The sequence below is a fragment of the Monodelphis domestica genome, chromosome 7, assembly GCF_027887165.1.
Source record: "Monodelphis domestica isolate mMonDom1 chromosome 7, mMonDom1.pri, whole genome shotgun sequence".
In the NCBI taxonomy this organism is placed as follows: Eukaryota; Metazoa; Chordata; class Mammalia; order Didelphimorphia; family Didelphidae; genus Monodelphis; species Monodelphis domestica.
In genome coordinates, this window is record NC_077233.1 from 88,383,243 (window position 1) to 88,403,582 (window position 20,340).

Consider the following 20,340-nt stretch of genomic DNA (forward strand, 5'->3'; position numbering starts at 1 on the left):
ACCTGTGGTCCTCTTGACTCCAGCCATGGCACTCTATTCACTGTGCTATCTAGCTGCCCCTAATTTCTTTTCTATATGAAAAGTTTAAAAACTATTATATCCCTTAAGAAGGATATTAAGAACTTCCTTTTCTTTAGGTTATACACTCCCATATTCCTTCAAGCCATCCATGCATGGCATGATATCTAGCCTATTCCTTCACTGCCTTACTCTGGTTGTTTCGATTTGCCAATGATTTTCTTAAAATGTGGTGAAATATCTTAACAATCTCTTAGTATGCCACTCCCTCCAGGGGCCTACCCAAGATGGGAGAGATCTTGCTAAGGCAGGGACCAATCAGACATTAATCTAGGATCCTGCAAATGTTTTGCAGAAGGAAACATTTCCTAAACCAGCCATTTAAGAGCTGTTCCCTTCTGATGCTCTTAACCTTGTCAGTACATGGGATTTCCAAACATTTGTCATTTTCATTCAGAGAAAAGGAAAGACATGTAAAAGGATGACCTAGATGTCTAAAATGGTCAGAATAGACTAAGAAAGAAGGGAAAAATGATGAGGTCAGGGGAAAAGGCAGCCTCAATTTATCATTGGAGCATGAGAACAGTAAATTTTGTAAGGCTTTTGATTGATAAACAGGCTGCTTCTCTGACCCCATGTGGAAACTATAGTATCTGGAAAGAGTCAATCCTTTCACAGTCATTCACATCGCTCTTAGGAGGTGCTCTTTAATGACTTTACATAAGATAACCAGTAATTCCCTCCCCACCTTCCTTAAAGGGAAAGATGGGTTTCCTCTGTTTCTAGATTAACAGATAATTATTGTTATAAGGATAAGGGAGGCAGATAGTTTGTAGGAACTAAGCTGATGGAGCTAAAACAATGGGCTTTGTCTGCTCTTGGCGGTGGTGATGGTGATGCATGAACCTAGGCTCCGTGGATAATGCATGAGAAGCAGAAGGGTACATTTTCTGACCTTGCAACCATCAGTCACACCTCCACAGCCTAGAGAGCACCAATGCCTCAGAGGCAGACAAATCTGAGCAAGGGCTGCTGTTTCACTGCAGATTCTAAATGCAGAAAGTATGTTCTCAGTGTGACATATTTCCTACTTTGTAACATCAATTCTAGAAGCCAGTGAAATGGAAGATATAGTGTGTGATGAGGCCAAAGCGATATGTAGGCGATGTATAAAAAACCCCTAGTTTTCACACAGTTTGGAGAATGTCTGGTTGGAGCCCAAATTGCCTGACATCATTTGCTGTTTCTCTTTGAAGCTTCTTCATTATGTATAGATTCTCTCAAACCATATCTGCATATCCTCATTTAAAAAAATAATGCATTGAGAATGGCTTACAGATGAACATAACCCAGATTCTGCCCTGGGGTCTGTACTGCACAAACTAAACAAGCCCTGAAAAAGGGATCTGCCACCCTTATGGGAGTCTGAGGGCTGTGGAAGCCAGACTGGGCTATGATTTTTCGAGGGTGGGCAGAAACGGATGATATCAGAGCCTAATATTGGCCAACAGATTGACATTTCTGGATAAAATTTGGCTTCTGGAACCAAAGTTATGGTGTGAACCCCTGGAGAAATAAGTAATAATGAAGCACATAAAAATCACACCCTTATCTTCTGCCTCAGAATTGCTACCCACTATCCGTTTCAAGCAGAAGACCAGTAAGGGCTAGGCAAAGGATGTAAAGTGGCTTGTCCAGGATTATATGGCTAGGAATGTCTGAGGCCATAGTTGAACCCAGGACCTCCTGTTTCCAGGCCTGGTGCTGTATCCACTGGGCTATCCCAATGAAGCAGGTTTGTGTCTGTGTGTCAAACCCCTAAAACCAGGATGAAAGCCGAGGTAAGGGACTAGAATCGATTGCATTGGATTTTCCGGGGAAGCTTCTTGTTTGAAATACATCTTCACCTAATCTTCCTTTCACTGGTCTACATCACCATTGTTATCATGCGATCTAGTCCGATGCTCATAGCTAAACAGACCATTTCAGAAATGTTTTATGCACGATGGTCATTAGAATGAAAGGGGGAGGTTCAGTTCTCCGGAGGAGGTTACTTTATTCATTCCTGCCTGCTTTGCTCTTCGAATCACTGCTGTGGAATATAATTAGAGCCTTACTGGGAATTCGAGTTAGGTATGATGGGCTGGCTGTCACTGTCAGGAACACCACTAGTCATACTCACTCCTGCCAGTCAGCCACCCAAGAAACGTGTCTATCAGAAATGGCGTAATGATTCTCGCTCACAAAAGACCAGCTTTCCCTGGAAGTCCAGAAGCTCTTCTCATCTTACCCATATGTCTTTTTGCTCATGGACTAAAACTATTCCCCTTAAGACGCAAACCAAATATACAAATTTCCAGGTGGGATAAGTCCTAGTGGGATCTCTCAGTCTTGGACTCTCATTCTGCACAGAACGCTTGATCTGAAAGAGGAGAGCCTGAACTTGAGGTCAGTAGAACTAGCTCTGTGATTCAGTTATAACGGATGCCCATGTGACTATAAAGTAAGGGCCATTAAGAACCTGCTCCTGCTATCTCCCTTGTTTGAGAAGAACCAGCCTGTCCCCCGGACCAGTGGTCTTCAGACTTATTTGGTCCCTCACAGAGGTAGGCGGGAGCCAGTTCTAAATGGCAATGTTAAATTTTCAGTGTGAGAATTTATACCTCAGAAAACAGCATTCGTACAAATCAGGACTTAATTGATTGTTTTGTTGATTATCTAGACTTAAAAAAATGGTAGTAATGCAGATTAAACTGAAAACTTTTCCTCTTTTCTAGAGTCTGTTAAATATTTACCAGCACATTTCTAATTATGCACTTTTATCAATAATATATTTTTGAGCATGAATCTCTAATATATGTTTACTTATTTACAAATTATGTAAGTACTACAATTAAGTATGTTACAAAGAATCTGCAAAAATAGTTATTAAAATGAACAAACAATATTTGAAAGTTTATTTAGTAACAATACAAAATTTTATTTTGATACTTGATTTTAATAGCTAAAAAAACCAAAACCAAACCTCACCAAGTTACAAAGTTATGTAAATACTAATGGAAGAAATGTACTGTTTGCTGTGCTATGTCATCATACTTTTTAAATCTCCCCATCTCCATTATATTTTATATAAAAACTTTAGTTGAAATTTAGCTACTGAACTTCCATTTTCCCTGATGTAAATCAGTTGTTCTTAGAAACTAATTGAAAGGCATTGCGTTTTTGTCTTTTTAACAAATCACAGAACCTCTTCAACTGTAATATTTTTTTAAACAGGTTAGAAAATTTTGTTTCCAAATTTTAAAATTAAATGTAAAATTAAAAAAAAAAAACATTCAGCAGCTCTCTTTTGAAGGTAGCTCAGTAGAGTGGGGCGTGAGCATTGGGCTAGGAGTCAGGAGAATCTGGGCTCAAATTCTTCCTTGAATAATGACCGTGTCATTTAGCCTCACTAACCCTTGGTGTTGTCTTTAAAAAAGGAGGGCCTTGGACCAGATGGCATCAAAGGTTTATGTTCCTATGTTAAAAACTTTATAGGTGACACATTTATATATTTTGCGGCAATAAAAGATTAGTTTTTAAATGCTGCTAATTTTGATAGCTTGTTAATATTTCAAAGCAAATACTAAGAGTGAAGTTTATCAATTTCAATGGTGGCTGTAAATCCATATTTCAAATAAAATTGATAATTTAAAAGTTCTTTGGTTGACTTCTTGTTAGATATGATTAGATTGTCACAGTTGTACTTTTGCTGTAACTGCTGAGACAGTGGCAGGTAGGCTGGGTCAACTGTGTTAGTTTCTTTTTTTTAATTTTAATTTTAAAAATATTTTTCTGCATTAACATGATTCATTTTCTTTCTCTCCCCCCTCCCAGAGTCAATAAGTAATTCTATTGGGTTATACAAATGTTAAAAGAGCTATTTCCATATTATTCATTTTTGCAATAGAGCATTGTTATTTTCTTACACTTGCATTCTTAATGACTTCTTTGCAAGAATATTTCACTTGTTCATTTTATGAAAGTTGATTTAGTTAAAACTAGATAATCTAACCCATAAATCCATTTAGCCAGGCATACACGAGGGGCATCTCGTTGCAAGATGCTGAAAGTTAATCAGGCTAGAGTAAGACTATGAATCCTTCCATGGTAGAGTTCTTACATTAGGATACCTTGCATAACTTACATGATCATTGGACATAGCCAAGCGAGGGTGCCAATGTAAAAACTGATATCAAATATTAGTAAAGTTTAACTTGTTTTCAAGGCAAAATAAATATAATTAGACATTAGGATATAATCTTTCAGTATCCCACCAGACTATCTCACATCTCTTCCACTTTGGAGACCACTGTGTCCCCAAAATAGAAATATTAAATTTAGATATAAATTGGTGAAAAATAAAATAAAATAATCAAATATTTAAAAAAAACAACAAGAACAAAGTCTCTGTATACACATCTCTACTCAGGTGTGGTGCTGAATAGGGAAGATGGGTTGTCCTATCAACCCTGCCATTAGTTAGGCTCTCTCATATTCTAGCTCAGTCTTCTAAGAGAAAGTAAAGAAAACTGTTATTGTAGAAGGCCAAGGCCAGCCAGGAAATATAATCCAAACTGAAACCTACCAGCGCAGGGCACTCTGGCTCCTAATAGGGCTGGTTCTATTTTTTTTTTTTTTTAAGTTGTGACTTCTTGTCCCCGAAGGTCCAGAGGGCAGGGACTGTCTTTGTGGTGGGCTGCATAGTACTGCTCACATTGGCAGTGTCTAAGAAACATACATTTCTGGTGATCCTAGGCAAATGACTGAGATTTGGAAGGTTTGCCAAGCCTAGATATGAGATTATTCCCAGGTACTTGCTTTTTGACTGAAAATTTGCCTCCTAAGTTTTGGCCAATTTGGGGACAAAGCAACCTTTGTATATTCCTCCTAGCAACCCCAAAGTGCAAAATGTTTGAGCAGCCAGTCCAGTGGGGAAGGCCCCAGATGTCTCTCTGTCATCCTGATGCCTTTAAGTAACTGCCTGGTAGATTTTAGCAGAAGAAGCAACAAATAGAGAACAAGGCTTAACAAAATCTGTGTTTTGATAAAATTAGTGAGAAACACTTTAAGTTCTAACAAGACTCTGTTTACTCACCCGGAGGAAGAAAGGGAACTTCCTTCCATAGAAACCAACTCTGAAGAATTCAGGCTCCAGACGTTGCTGCTCCATGATGTTGTCATAGTAGGTGGCTTCCATTTTCTGTGAATGGAAAAATTAATGAGCTCAATGTGCTTAACAGTCAGCTTCCAAGACTTTGTGTACAACTGGCTTTTACAGCATAAAATCTGTGGTATTTTCTGGAAGGAAGTATACCAGCCACAGGCTACAGATAATAATAGCTCACATTCCTTAGTACTTTTACACAAGTGCTTTTCTCTTTGAGGACCGGCATTAGGCGACAGAATACAGGTCAACCATAATCTGCAGTTTTCACTCAGGCTGGAATGACGAGGAATCACCACCTTCCTCACTTTTTTCCCCAACCTCGGACATACCTAGACTCCTCGGTGATCATTTGAAGTCCCTGAACTTTGGCTACGGTTGCTGAGAGCTGGGCTGAGAATGGCTCAGTGGCCAGCACACCTGATACTGAACTTATTTCTAGTTTGGGGAGAAGGCTTTTTAATCTCAAAAAGCTGATCTCTGCTGTCTGAGGTCCTCCTGGCCTCGGAGTCTGTGTGGCGGCACGCTGCCGGCCACGGCTGGCTCTCCTTTTTCTTAATGTGCGAGCGTCTTGTCTCTTCTCCACCGCGGCATCTCCCACGGCCCATGCCATGAAACCCCTTAATCAGAGAGCACGGACTGGGACGGCAAAGCCATCAACAGTCTCGCGGTCCTTCTCCAGGAGCTGCGTCCGTGGTCTAGAGGAGGGGAAGGCGTAGGCCGTCCACTTACCCGGATCCAACTTAGGCTTTGGTAATCGTAGAGACTTTCATACTGGCAGGCAAGCTCCCGGCACAGTGGAATCCCAAATTCCCAGCTCTGTAACACAAACAGGAAGATGGCCTCAGGACGGCAGGAATGATACCAAGAAGACTAGGAAGATAGCCTGACAACTTGCTTCCCATATAATTGACTCCAAACCTAAATGCAAAGGGCGGATGTGTTTCTTTTTAAAGCTGAATATTTGGGGGCAGCTGGGTGGCTCAGGGGATGGAGAGCCAGGTCTAGAGACGGGAGGTCCTGGGTTCAAATCTGGCCTCAGAAACTTCCCAGCTGTGTGACCCTGGGCAAGTCACTTAACCCCCACAGCCTAGCCCTTACCATTCTTTTGCCTTGGAAGCAATACACAGTATGGATCCTAAGGCGGAAGCTGAGGGTTTTTTTAGATAAACGTTTAAGTTATGGAAGTCTTTCCTCAGATCTGGGCTATGTATTGCTCGGCAGATAATTGAGGCCTATATTGCATTTCATTGACTTATTCTGACCTCCTAAGTCATCTTTAGGGAAAAAGAGGAGCACACAATGGGGCCTTCTGAAAACTCCCACTTCAGGAGCCTCGTGGGAATGGCAGATACCACAAAGGGGAGGCAGGCCCCAAGGCTGAATGTTGTTATGGTAACAAGTGAAGAAAAGCAGCTCCCAGCCCTGGCTAGGCTGCGGGGCCTCTGGGAAGTGGTGCTTGGGTCTACTTTGGCTCTTTTTACGGGGAAGCCTGCCTTCCCTCTTTCCGAGGGCTGGAAGCACCCCTTGGACATTTTCTCTCAGCTCTTTTCTCTTTCCTTTTTAAAAAACTCTTACCTTCTGTCTTAGCGTCCACTCTAAGATAGGAGGGAAGCAGGAGCCCGTGGACTGGGGCTAAGAGACTTGCCCCGGGCCACATCGCTAGGAAGTGTCTGAGGCCAGATTTGAACCCAGGTTCCCCTGACTCTAGCCCTAGCGCTCTATTCACGGTGCTCTCCAGCAGCCCCCAGTTTTCTCTTTACCACCCTATTTGCGATAGCATCAAGAGAAGGAAAGCAATAAGTATTTCATTCGGGGTCAGGTTTCTCTCCCTTGAAGAAGCTCATGCCACCCAGAGAAAGGCCAAGACTTGGAGAGAAGATATTAATCAAGCAGAGGGAGTTTCGAATGCCCTCAGGCTCCGGGAGCCACCAAGTCTGCACTGATGGAGCCGGCTGAGGAGGCTCTTCCATGGCCAGATCAGTGACTTCCAATGGGTGGGTTTCTTCAGTTTCCTCTCCAGCCAGAGAAGTCTTTTCAGACAACAACAAGCGATGGGAGACTAAGCACAGAACGCTTCTGTCAGTGCTGGTTTAAGAGTCGGACCATCCTACGAACGCCCCATCGCCTGCTAAGAGCGTCTTCATCAAGGGAGCTTTAAATTAAAAGGGAGAGGGAAGCAGGAAAATTGCCTGCATATATTCACACACACACACACACACACACGAAGAGAAGCTATGGCATACAAAGAACAACAGTTTTTCGGATACCAAGAAACTCATAGGGGACAGAATCCAAGAAGAGAACCAAGCGTAAAACTCATGAGCTCAAATGTCTATGAAATATGGAGAGTTTAGCAAAAAGCAAGAGGAATTAGAAGTCCTAATATAAGTTGGCAAATTTGGCTTTATGTTTCACTGAGAAAGGAGAAAGCCACGACCAGACTGTGCCTCTGGAGAGGTCTATTGTCCTCAAAAGAAACGGAATAGTAAAGTGGCCTGGGTGTAGGGGAGCACCGCCTATAAGGAAGGTACATTTATGGGAAGGCCAGCTAAGAGGCACAGTGGTTAGAGCTCCAGGCCTGGAGTAAGGGAGACTCACTCCTCTTTCTGCGTTCAAATCTGGCCTCAGACACTTACTGGCTAGGCAAGTCATTTAACCCTGTTTGCCTCAGTTTCTTTATTTGCAAAATGAGCTAAGGAAGAAAATGGTAAACCACTCAAGTATATTTGCCAAGAACACCCCAAATAGGGTCACAAAGAGTTAGACTCAACTGAAAGATGAATAAACAACAAAAACAATAACAATATGTGAAAAATGCAGGAAATCAAAGGGGGAAAGCAAGTTAGAGGTCATTTGGGTAAAGATCAATGGAAGGATGGATGAACAAGTATGCTACTGAGCACCTGGATAGAAAGTGGAACTACATGATAACTCTGGGAAATCAATAGTTCATAAATCTGGGATAGAGACATGATATAGTAGTGAAGGAAAACCTCAATCATTAAGTTATACTCTGGAGTTATTTCTTTGCAAAAAGCAAAGGAGCAAATAACTTTTTATAAGCTCAGAGGGCTACAGATTTAGAGAAAAAGGAATCTTTAATGTTCTCTAGTCTAACACTCTCTCATATTATAGTTGAAGAAACTGAGGTTCAGAGAAATTCGCCTTCAATAACTTTCCTTCATTATAATATTGTCTTTCAAAAAGTTAAAGAACCAACAAGGATGAATTCTGTTCTGGAATTGATGCTCACCAATAGGGAGGAACTGATTGCTGGAGTGGAAATGATAAGAGCCTAGGTGAGGGGAAGTAACTATTCCTTCTGAGAGTTTATGATAGAAAAGGAGACACTTGGCGTCAGAAGTGCCAAGTCTCAGAAAGAACTGGATCATGAAAGTTAAAGATAACAAAAAAGTGTTTAACATCAGGGAAAAGAGCAAGATCAAAGAAAGGAGAGGAGTATTATTTGGGGAGGATAGGATGATGACCCATGGCAAAGAGAAAGTAGAGCTGCCAAATTATTATTTTGCTTCTGTTTTCTCTGCCAAGGAGGTTGACCTTTGGGCAAGAAAAGGCACAGAAATGCTGAATATTAAGTAAATACTCAAGATAAACTAAAAGAAGGCAAAAGAACAGTTAATTGTTCTTGATGAATTCAAAACACTTGGCCCAAATGAACTACAACCTTGGATATTGAAAGAAGTGATGAATGTGACTGCTAAGCCATTTACAATGACCCTTAAAAGATTGAAGGGTGTGGGAGAGGTGCCACTGAATTGATGAAGGGAATTTCTTTTTAAATGATAAAGGAAAATGGAATCTGCTAACTTTGGCAAAACATTTGACTTTCCTTCCTGGGAAAATTCTGGAACATAAGCCATTAATTTGGAATTCTACAAGAAAAATGACTGAACTACTATACTTTGGATCCAGTGATCCCTCTTTGGGTACACATTCCATGGAAATCAAAGACCAAAATAAAGATCCAACAGAAACCAAAATGTTTATAGCAGTACTTGTAAAGCAAAGCATAGCAGAGCACTAACCATTATGGTAGTAGCAAAGAACTGGGAATAACATGAGTGTTCATTAATTGAAGAATGGCAGGAAAAGCTTTCCAACAATTAGAGCTAACCAAAATCAGAATAAGCTGCTCAAGGGTCAGTTAGTTCTCTAGAAATGGAGGTTTTCAAACAAAGACCAGCTGTGCATTTGATGGGCTGGAATGGATGGCCTCTGACATTCTTGCAGTTCTGAAGTTCTATTGTTCTTCACCTTCAATGAAAAGGACTATCTGATTGCCTTTCTGGCCCAATTTGTTAGTGTATGTGGAGAGAGTGACAAACATAAAGAATGGTTAGAAGAAGCCTGCAGAACTGGGTTGGAGAACAAAACCCTTGAAGCGAAATGATGGCTCCATAATTTGGACCTTGGCAGTTCTTATTTCATATAAAAATGGATGTGAACATTGGCTTTTTCTGTTCACTGACCAGGTCCAAAGACTAAACTAACTCTTTTCCTCTCTGCCCCAAGCTGCAATGAGGTCAGGCACTTGACTCCTTCCCTTTCCCCAACTCAGATCTATGCCTTGTCACAATTCCCTTTTTATATTCTCTTGCTGCTAAGTTTGAAGAGATGAGTGTCTTGAAGTCTCCTTCTCAGCTTGTCCTGCTAGGCTCACTATCTCTACAAATGACATAAAATGGAAATTTGTTTATTTAAAGCAAAAAAAAAATTGGGAAGCCGATGGCTTGGAAAAGAAAGAGTTGCTCCCTTCTGCATGCTCTAGCCACCGAGGTGATAAGACTGGTGAGAAGCAGTGCTATGTTCTAGCAGTCTCTTTCCCTCCACCAGAGTATCCTCTTCCACAGATCAAACCCTTGTTGGGCACCAACAACTCTGATTGTACTTCCCTGGCATGCTCCTCTACCTTCCCCTCAGGGATGCTTTTTTTTCAATAAGCTTCTTGCTTCTGTGGCATAAATGTCTTGGCTTCAGAATCTGAATTAAAAGCTCCAAAGCCTTTTTCAGGGAAATTAGTTGAACTAATCTAGTATCTATCTGATATCTCATACCTAATAATATTATTATGCTATATTCTAATATTATCATAACTCCTAAGTATGCTTTATAGTAGGAACTGATAAGGTGACCATTCTGCATGGGTCATATCAATTATGTGGCATAAACACATAGAAAGAGACAAGAAAAGAGAGCATAAATCCAGAATGGTAGCTAAATGATTTGTAGTTGTTTGAACACCTCGACCTCCTGAGTTCCCTAATGCAAAGCAGCTTTTTAATTTTATCCAGATTACTTCTTACTCTATTTTTTTCTTTCATTCTGCAATTTTATTAACACTCAGGCTGGTCATGATCCTCCTCCATGCTCTCTAAAAACTAAGCTGCTAAGATTTAAATTTGCTTATCTGCTTATTATTGGAGATTAAGGTAGGAAAGATCCTATTAATACACACACGCCCAATCAGATTGGTCTGCAAATCTAGTACTCCCCTCAATGATCTTTACTAATTGAAGGAAATGAGTAGAACCAATAACCTAAAACTCATTTATGTAGATACTCACTAATGTGCTCACTCAGCTCACTTCTCACTGTGAATGAAATGGCCCACCAGAGTGTGTTTGAGGAGACTCTGGGGCTCAGTGGTTAGGAAGACCGTAATGGAGACACGGAGAGGGGTGATCCTGGGAGGCCCCTGCGCTCTGCAGTGTGAACAGCGCAGGCACGGAGGAGAGAGCCCCAACACCCTCTCTGGACTTACGGTTTGATGCTCTCCCCACGAGTCTTCTTTCTCCCAGTACAGATCACAACCTCTTCATGCTTCCTCAACCCTTGTCCACATTTTCCTATAACTTTGCCACAGAAGACCTATCTACTACACTACAAGCGTTAAGCTTATCTAAAGATCAAAATGAAGTGATGTCTTCTGACTTTGGAGAAAGCTCTTGGGATTGAGCTGAAAGGTTATACTGTGTATACAAAAGCTTCCATGCCAATTCAAAGGATTTCTGTGAACACAGAGGAGTCTCCTCCATGATGGGAGCACCAAGAATTCGTCCTCTATTTTCTAATATCTGATCAGAAGCCATTCAACTTTAAGATTTCCTTTTTTTCCCAGATGACAGTGTTCTTTAAAAAAAATTCCATTCCTTTTAGCCAAAGCTTCCAACCACTGCAGCTCTCTGGGTTGTCCTATTTCAATTTGGCAAATATGCTTAAAGTTTAATAGGAAGAGAACGTTTCCCAAAGGCATCTAGTAATCCCTTTATCCTATGGCCCACATCCAAGCTGGCCATCTACAGAAATTCAAATTAGTAACACTCTCCTCCAAGTTCACTCAGAAGGAGAGAGAGGACAAAGGATAAAGCAACAAGCTTTCTTGGAGACTGCATCTACTAAATGCAAAGTCTCTTAATCCTAGCTAAGTGCATTCAATGGGACTAATAAACCAGGTGAAGGAATATGGCACCTGCCCGGGACAAAGGTCAGTTTGGGGCCAAAGAGAATGTCAGTCAAGAGACAACATTCGTTTTTTCCTTCCTTCTCCTAAAACACATTAATTTGGGTAGCCCACATTTACATTTACTCTGGTAGATTAGAGAAGCGAGTCATTTCTTCAAGGTGCCTCTATCAATATAAACGTATGAATATAATACGATAAATAAACATGGTATAATAATGTATAATATATCATAATATCTAATAATAAAATAATAGAATATAAACACAATAAAGTGTTAAAACCTATGTATAAAGAGCATCAGCAATTAATCGGTGCTCAAATTGCTCTCCGGGGGTTGTGGCTCTGTCAAACCTGAATCTGAATCTGTCGCTCCTGGTTCCCACTTCCACTTCCTACACGAGGGCTAAGTGTGCTGTCTATCAAGCCTATGCATGTGTAGCCACATGCAGGCACTTACAGGTGCATAGACACTCACATGGATACCTGACACCCTCATTCACACACACACATTCACTTTCTCTGTGTCTCTCTCTCACACACTCAGTCTCTCATACACTCACTGTCTCTCACACACACTCACACTCTCTCACACACATACACTTCGTCTCTCTCACACACACTCACTCTGTTTCTCTCTCTCACATACTCACACACATGCACACTGTTTCTCTCTCTCACACACACCTACTCTGTCTCTATCACACACACACACACTCACTGTCTCTGTCCTGTCTTTCTCTCACACATACTCTCTTTTTTCCTCACTCTCTCACACACACTCACTCTTTCTCACTCACACACACATGCACACTGTATCTTTCTCTCACACACCCTCACACACTCACTCTGGGTCTCTCTCTCATACACATTCACACACTTATTCTCTCTGTCTTTTTCTCTCTCACACACACACTCACAGACACACGCACACTCTGTCTCTGTCTCACAAACACATTCACACACATTCCTCAACTGTGCTAAGAAACAATGAGGCATAGGAGAAGCCTTTTTCACGTACGCTCATGGTGGGAATCAGCTGAGAGAATGGAGAGGGTTTTAGTATTGGGGAGAGGGGAGAGCCTGTCCTTAGGGGAGTCATCTTGGGCCCATTACATACCTTCCCTTTGTTGAAATAGTGAATGATCTTTCGGCACAAGCCCTCTTTTCGCTGCCATTCAGTTTGTGATGGGTAGTGGAGGAATTCCCGAAGTGGCCGATCTTCCCACTGAAGCAATTCACAGTACAGAAGCAGAGTAAATGCAGCCTCTGTGAGAAGACAGTGCAGTGCACTTTCAACCAGGTAGCTCAAAATATCTTAATTTAAAAGTTCAAAATACCTGTCAGTGTGCTGGGCATCAGAAATATGCAATCTAAGGAAAATGAATAAACTATTTAGAGTTAGGAAAACCCTATAATGCCAATTCCTTACATTTAAAGAGATCACAGGGGTGGGCATCTGGGTTGCTCAGTGGTTAGAGAGCCAAAGCTTAGAGACAAGAGGTCCTGGGTTCAAATAAAAAAAAACCTCAGACATTTCCTTGCTGTGTGACTCTGGGTAAGTCACTTACTCCCCATTGCCTGGTCCTTCCTGATCTTCTGCCTTGGAGCTAATATATAGTATTGCTTTTAGGATCGAATACATGTCAAAAAGTAGACTTCAAGGGGAGGGGGAAGGAGAAGGGTGGGAGAAAATAGGGATTGCAAAATGTTAGAAAACAAGTATTAAAAATTGTATCGACATAATCTGGAAAGAAAAGAGATCGAAGACCACAGAATTTCAGATTTGGAAGTGAGCCCAGCAACCATTTTGTCCAACCTATACCTGAAAAGGAATCTCCACTCTAACATATCTGATAGATGCTTATTTAACAAAGAGATACAGGGAGATGGGAGAAGAGAGACACCGAGAAAAGCTGGTTGGCCAATTTGACCCATGATGAAATGTCCTCAATATGGCAGAACCAAAGGTTCAATCAGACTCATTCGTGATTTTCCCATCAATTGAGAACAGACCTCTACAGCTTAAATAGGCAGCAAAAATGATCTTGGACTTTCCCCCCCTCCCAGACCACAACAGGTGTGGCCTTACAATCTAGATTTTGTCACACTGTTCTCTCCTGTTTGACCACTCCTGATTAGTCCCCTTTGATGAACCATCATCCGCGTCCTATCCTCGAATGATGTTGAGCTTGTTTCTCTCCTCCTCTCCATAATCTCTCTCTTGTCGATCTCATCAGCTTCCAAGGGTTCAATCATCATCTCTATACAGGTGACTCTCAAAACTACAATTGAAATTTAATCTCTCTCCTGAGTTCTAGACTGCCATTTACCTGCATCAGAGTAATCAGTGGCTCCTTATTGCTGCTACATTAAAATCCAAAAGCCTTAAATTGGCATTTAAAGCCCCGTGCAATCTAACTCCAGGCTACTTTTTACATATTTAAATTTAAGGTTTTTTTTTCCCCCAGATCACATATTGATACATTTTTAAACATTTTAACATTCATTTTCTGACACTTTGAAATCCATGTTCTCTCTCCCCCCCCTCCACCAAGAAGTCTACTTTCTACACTTCATCTAAAATGTTCAAAGTATTTTACTTTCCAGACAAACTGACCTACTTTCTATTCTCCAAGCTCAGCATTTCACCTCCTTCTTTCTGCCTTGGTACATGCCTGGAATGCATTTCCACTACTTTTTTTTTAAACCCTTACTTTTTGTCCTAGAATCATTACTAATGATCAGTTCTGAGGCAGAAGAGTGTGTAAGGGCTAGACAAGTTAATTGACTTGCCCAGGGTCACACAGCTAAGAAGTGTCTGAGGTAAAATTTGAATCTAGGACCTCCCATCTTCAGGCCTGGTACTTCCTGTTCTAAAAATCCTTAGCTTCCTTGAAGGCTCATAGCTTAGATGTCATCTCCTATGGGAAGAACATTTTTCCTTATTCCCTTTATATGTTAGTCCTTTCTCTTTCCTCAATTTACCTTATATTTGCTTTTCTGTTTACATGGTACATCCCTCTTTAGAATATAACCTGCATGAGGGAAGGCATTGATTTTCCTTTCTGTCCTATCCTCACTGACTGGCAGAGCGCCTTATAGACTGTAGATGCCTAAAAATTGCTTGCATTGGATTAGATCTCACTACTAAAACATCTAGCTGCTCTCCTCCAGTATTTCTAAATGTGAGAGGAAAAATTATTCCCATTTGTTGTCAACAAATTAATCTGTGAAATGAAAGTTTACCTTTGAATTTTACAGCTTTGGCCTCTCCTTTGACTTCTTTGCCTAATTTGTTTGCACATCCTTTCTCTCCATCTTATCATCCTCTGACAGGATTTAATATGGATGGAGTATGTCATTAATTTCTACCGAGCCAGCCAATCCTTTAAAATCCCACACTCAGCCAATGCTACTGTTTTGGAAATTTCCCTTTCTCCATCATCACTTTCATTTCCAAATAGTTTGGTTTTAAAAATGGCATCCAAATGAAGGGGTTTTAAGTGCCTGCCTATTGTATGATTGGGCTTCCCGCCCAATGCTGGGAGTCCCCTGCTCCAAGTGGCCTGAGTTAACATTGATGCCCAGCACTGCGGCACTGTGCCATCTCACTGCAAGAAGAGAAAATTAGAGTTATTTAAAATAATGCCAGTGGAATGATGTGATCCCCCAAGTTCTAAGGCATGACTCATACTGAATTAGAGCTACTGTTCAGGATTCTTATTAGTCAGTCTGACTAACTAACATTCTCCAGCAGGTTTTCAGGCTTGATTCAAACTTGCTTCTCTAAACTATATGCCATTCTTCTAGTTGTCCAATAATTTACCCTCAGAGGACCAGCTGAGATTCCCTTTTTTTCCAGATCTCCATCTCTAAAGAAGCTTACTGGCCAGAATGGTTCCTGTAACCCCCTTTTTCTCTATTGTTCTACACTCAATTGGTGCTCCATACATGTCCTGAGGTCTTAGGAGAGTCCATGTTGTCTCAGCTTTGTCCCATCCCTTGCATGATCTTAGCATCTTTTATATAGCTTAGTCCATGATGACTATTTTCCCCTTTTGAAGCAGAAGCTATAAATACCTTCTGTTATTGTCTTCTTCAAAGACTGTTAAAAAGAAGCTCACTTGACTGTCCTAAAAGCCTGGGAGGAAATGGAGGTTTTTAGGTTTTATTTCTGGTCAATTGCTCTTCTGTTTATGGAATGACACTCTAAAATGTATACAGCATCTTCTGACATCTGGAGGAAGACTAAGCAATGAAAGCCTTTGGTGGGACAACAAAATCATCCAAATTTAGCTTCGGGGGAGGAGATGTTATTTCTCCCTTTATAGTTTTGCCCCCTCTCCCTTTAGATTTGAGGTTAGAAATTAAAACATGTTGGTGAGACCTGAAAGACTATTAGAAATCAAGCTGTGTTGCCCTGTTCACGCAGGGACAGAGAACTATCTGGGCTTCAGTTTCCTCTTCTATAAAATGAGGAGATTGGACTAGAAAGCTTTTGAAGCTCTTTCCAGCTCTCAGAGTCTGATTCTAAGTCATAGTTACTGTAAGGCTGTTAATTCTCTGGGAAGCAGGCAGTACAATGACCAATGGGTTAATGTGTGCTCATATTTGTAAAAACACACACCTTCTCTTCTTTTCAGCCTCGGATGAACATTCACCATGGACCAACAAAGCATCACATGAAAATTTTAAGAGATCTTCTCTGATTCAGATCTGGCCCCATTCAGGGCTGCCTGGAGATACTTAATTACATGGACTTTATAAGGCACTTTTAAATATTTTATATTTTGTTCCAGGGGAAAAAACCCTCTACAACCTTTCAGTAATTTTAAATTTAAATTTTACAGAAAGACACATGCTTGGCATTTCAGGAAGATGGGTAATACTTTCAACCATCAGATAAACACAAGGTTTGTTTTGCTATTAAATGCCATTGGTATTTGGCTCTCATGGAAGGGCAGAGATTATGCTTAAACATTTGGTTATAGACTGTAATGAAAATCACAATAGTGCAGCAATCTTGTTAAGCTCTTGGTGTTGCTTTTGTTTTCCTTTCAGTTGTGATGGGAGAAATACTAAAAATGACTGCTCACAGAAGTTCAAATGTAGAATCATAGAACTGAGACAGAAGATGAAACAATGGTGCAGTCAAAGTATTGAGGATGTCCTTGAGGTCACAGTGAGTGGAGCAGCAATAAAAGGAATAACATAGGCATAAAGAAACTGGGGTTTGGAGCAGCTAAGTGGCTCAATGGAGAGCCAGGTCTAGAGACAGGAGGTTTTGGGTTCAAATCTGACCTCAGACACCCCCAAGCTGTATGATCCTGCACAAGGCCCTTAACCCCAATTACCTAACCTGTATCATTCTTCTACCTTGGAACATATTCTTAGTATTGATACTAAAACAGTAGGCAAGGGCTAAAAAAAAGAAGCTGGGGTTGTAGAGGACAGGGTGATGGTTTCAGGATTCAAAAGGGTAAGAATGTGGTTCTGTCTTTGTTTTATCTCTAACATACTATACTAACTCCTCCCTCCACCAAATATGAGCTTATGAACACATTATATGTCTGGGATATACCAACAAGGAGAGGAGAAGAGTGTGAGGAAGGGACACATTGGTTCTCCTACTGCCTTTCTGGCAGCTGAAATTCATGGGGGTTAAGTTTCTTTTTTTGCTCTGCTCTGTCTCCAATTTTTGGGTCTTTCAATTAGTCCTTCACGTATTTTTCCTCCAATGTTGCTGGAGGTGACCAATACTCACCAGTATAGTTTTCAGCCTGTAAATGCATGTCACATAGCTTATGGATGTATCGGATGTACATTTCCTCTTTATTGATTTCAGATTTGTAAAAGTTCTGTAAAAATGAGATAAAATTCATGTTAAGAAGGGCATGAGAGTTCTGGGACAGGCTGCCCATTCCTGAACCCACTCCTGTGCCCCTAACCAAGGGGAGTCCTGGGGGTGTATTCACACCAAGGTGTGTTCACACTGATTGGTCAGGTATGAATCGGAGCCGGGGAGGTGGGGAGGAAAGAGGGGGAGAGAGAGTGAGTGAGTGAGAGAGAGAAAGAGAGAGAGAGAGAAAGAGAGAGAAAGACACACACACAGACAGAGAGACACCACACACAGACAGAGAGATAGAGACAGAGTCAGAGAGTTAGAGAGAGAGAGACAGAGGCAGAGACAGAGAGACAGAGAGATAGAGACAGAGAGAGAGAAGGATGGAGTGGGGGGGGGGAGGAATACAGCTTTTACATTGAATGCTGACTTCTTGTCAAGGAAAGAAAATGATCAGAGAAAATAGTCCTTTGCTAATGGCCCTTTGGAACAGGACTGGGCTGACAATTCCTTGGCCTCAGGTGGAAGTCATTCTATGCATCTTTAATGGTAAGAATGTGCAGAGAAAAATGTTGCCTTGTTTTTGACAACTTTGTTTTTAAGATGAACAGAAAATATTTCATTTCTTTTTTGTTTTTTTTCCCTCCACAAATTATGATTATTACATGTTACAGGGAATCAGAGAGAAAGAAATCCAAGGAAACTAGATCAGACACTGGAGAGAAATCTTTATCTACTTGCCATCAAATTAACTGTGCAGCCAATCTTTTTATTCTCAGTTTCATCTCCTTTCATGCAGTCCCTAGAACAGAAAACTCAAGTGAGATTTTTGCTGTAATATGATGCATCTGAACCAAAAGACAGACCTTAATCATCACCTGACACCAAACGATGACTCACAGCCACCAATACAAGCTACACTATATGCAGACTGTAAAGCCCATAGCACTGCCTTGGCAATCAGATCTTTGTCATTTCTAGGCTTCCCAGACCCTTGGACAACTACCCCTTTATTGCTTATTTTGAAATAGTTCTAAACCCAAATGTTCACAGTATTAAGGGGTTATTGGTCAGAGCTGTAACCCTGAAGGCTAAAATCCTTGACTTATATACAGCACTCTCAATTAAAAGGATTGCTGACAATTGGTTCTTCTCTTACTCAGCTTAGCTTAGGCCAGGGGTGGGACTATCAATTCCATTTGAGTGGTGTTCTCACCACTCTTGCAATGACTCAGAAAACATGGCAGCCTCTCAGGAAGAAATCCTTCTGTGGGAGAACAAGTAGAAAAAAAAAGCTTGACTTTAGGGACTTAACACCAAGTGTCTTGGAACCAGAGGGTTACTGAATAATGATTTTGTATCAATCTTGGGCACGGTACTGGAGTGAATTTTTATATGGAACCCAGAGCAGAGGAACATAACTCTTGCTATCCAAAGTACACTTGGAGATCTGTTCCAGCTGAGGCTTGGCGTCACAGTATCCTGGCACAAACTGTAACCAAACATGATAAATATACAAACAAGATAAGGTCCTCTTCACACCACGTCTGGCAGTTGCTTGCCACAGAATCAGAGAATCTCATAGGTGGATGGGTTTTCAGAGGATATTTAGTTCAACCCATTCCTGAACAAGATTATCTCCTCCCATATACTTAGTAAATAGAAGTCCAATTTTTGCTTAAAGACCTACCTCGAAGGTAAGGGAACTCAACAGGAAAATATATTTCACCTTGAATTGCTCAGAATGTTCAATTTTTCCTTTTGTTTGAACCTAAATTGGTTTCCTCACTACTTCTACCATTGTTCTGCTCTCTGTTTCTGGTCATTATTTCACCTTCTGCTCTTTTCCTTGTTCTGCCTTCTACAGTCAAGCAGGAAGAGTCTAAATTTCTCTTTTGTATGGGAACCCTACAAATGCCTCTGGACAGTTGTCATGTCCTACCTAAGCCTCCCCTTTTCTAGGTCTGTCAGCTGGTCCTCAAATGGCTTGGGCACAATGATCCTTTGGCATTCTGGATGCTTGCTGGGGTCATTACCAAATGTATCACCTAGAGTTCAACCAAAACTCCAGATATCTGACTGGTGTTGAGTTTAGTGGGAAAGGCTAACACCTCTCCAATTCAGGACAAGCAATTATATTAGCTTGTTTGGTTGCTGTTATGAATTTTAGATTTTCTCTACCCTGATTAGTCTTTAAAATCCTAGCAACCAGTAATGTATACACCCCTACTTAAGGATTATGTGTTGCAGAGGATGGCCTATGACAGATATGTGCTAGCAAGTGACAAATAAGAAACAACTGACAGACCCCCTGGGCTGTCCTAAGTCAAGCTTAAGCTACAGAGATGCAGGAAGTGATGTAAAGAATGGTCTATATATTTTGCGTCACTGCCTCTCTTGTGGAGACATTGGGCTCTTTTAGCGTTGGGAGCTTGTGGCGGCGTCCTTAGCATGCTTGGTGAGTGATTCCTTTTTTCCTTTACCTCCTAAAATGCTATCCTCCTAGAAGACCCCTCATCTTGGAGGAAGCCTCCTGGCTGGTAGCTGAGCTAGATTGAGAAGGCCCCTTGGCTAAGGCCACTGAACTCTTGCCTGGCTCAGCTCTTTTCACTCTCTCTTCTTCTTAATTTCTCCCCTCTATTGTAATTAAACCACCATAAAATTCCCAAACTGACTTGAGTATTTAATTGGAATCGAATTAATCCCTGGCAAACACTAGTATAATATATTCAGTCAATAACCCTAAATTTTACCCCTTACACTGTTTAACTGCTGAATCCCCTCAAG

General features: G+C 41.1%; 1 protein-coding gene across 6 annotated transcripts in view; it reads right to left on the reverse strand.

Moving 5' to 3' along the window:
- The window catches only part of DOCK3 (dedicator of cytokinesis 3), a 604,983-nt gene that overhangs the window by 43,362 nt on the left and 541,281 nt on the right, over nucleotides 1-20,340 (reverse strand). For all 6 annotated transcript variants that reach the window (XM_056805016.1, XM_056805021.1, XM_056805018.1 and 3 more), the window contains 5 exons: nucleotides 18,295-18,355; nucleotides 17,476-17,569; nucleotides 12,829-12,977; nucleotides 5,957-6,043; nucleotides 5,156-5,260 (listed from right to left, as the gene is read on the reverse strand). In XM_056805016.1, the coding sequence (XP_056660994.1) occupies nucleotides 5,156-5,260; nucleotides 5,957-6,043; nucleotides 12,829-12,977; nucleotides 17,476-17,569; nucleotides 18,295-18,355 (496 nt within the window). The remainder of the gene's footprint in view (nucleotides 1-5,155; nucleotides 5,261-5,956; nucleotides 6,044-12,828; nucleotides 12,978-17,475; nucleotides 17,570-18,294; nucleotides 18,356-20,340) is intronic.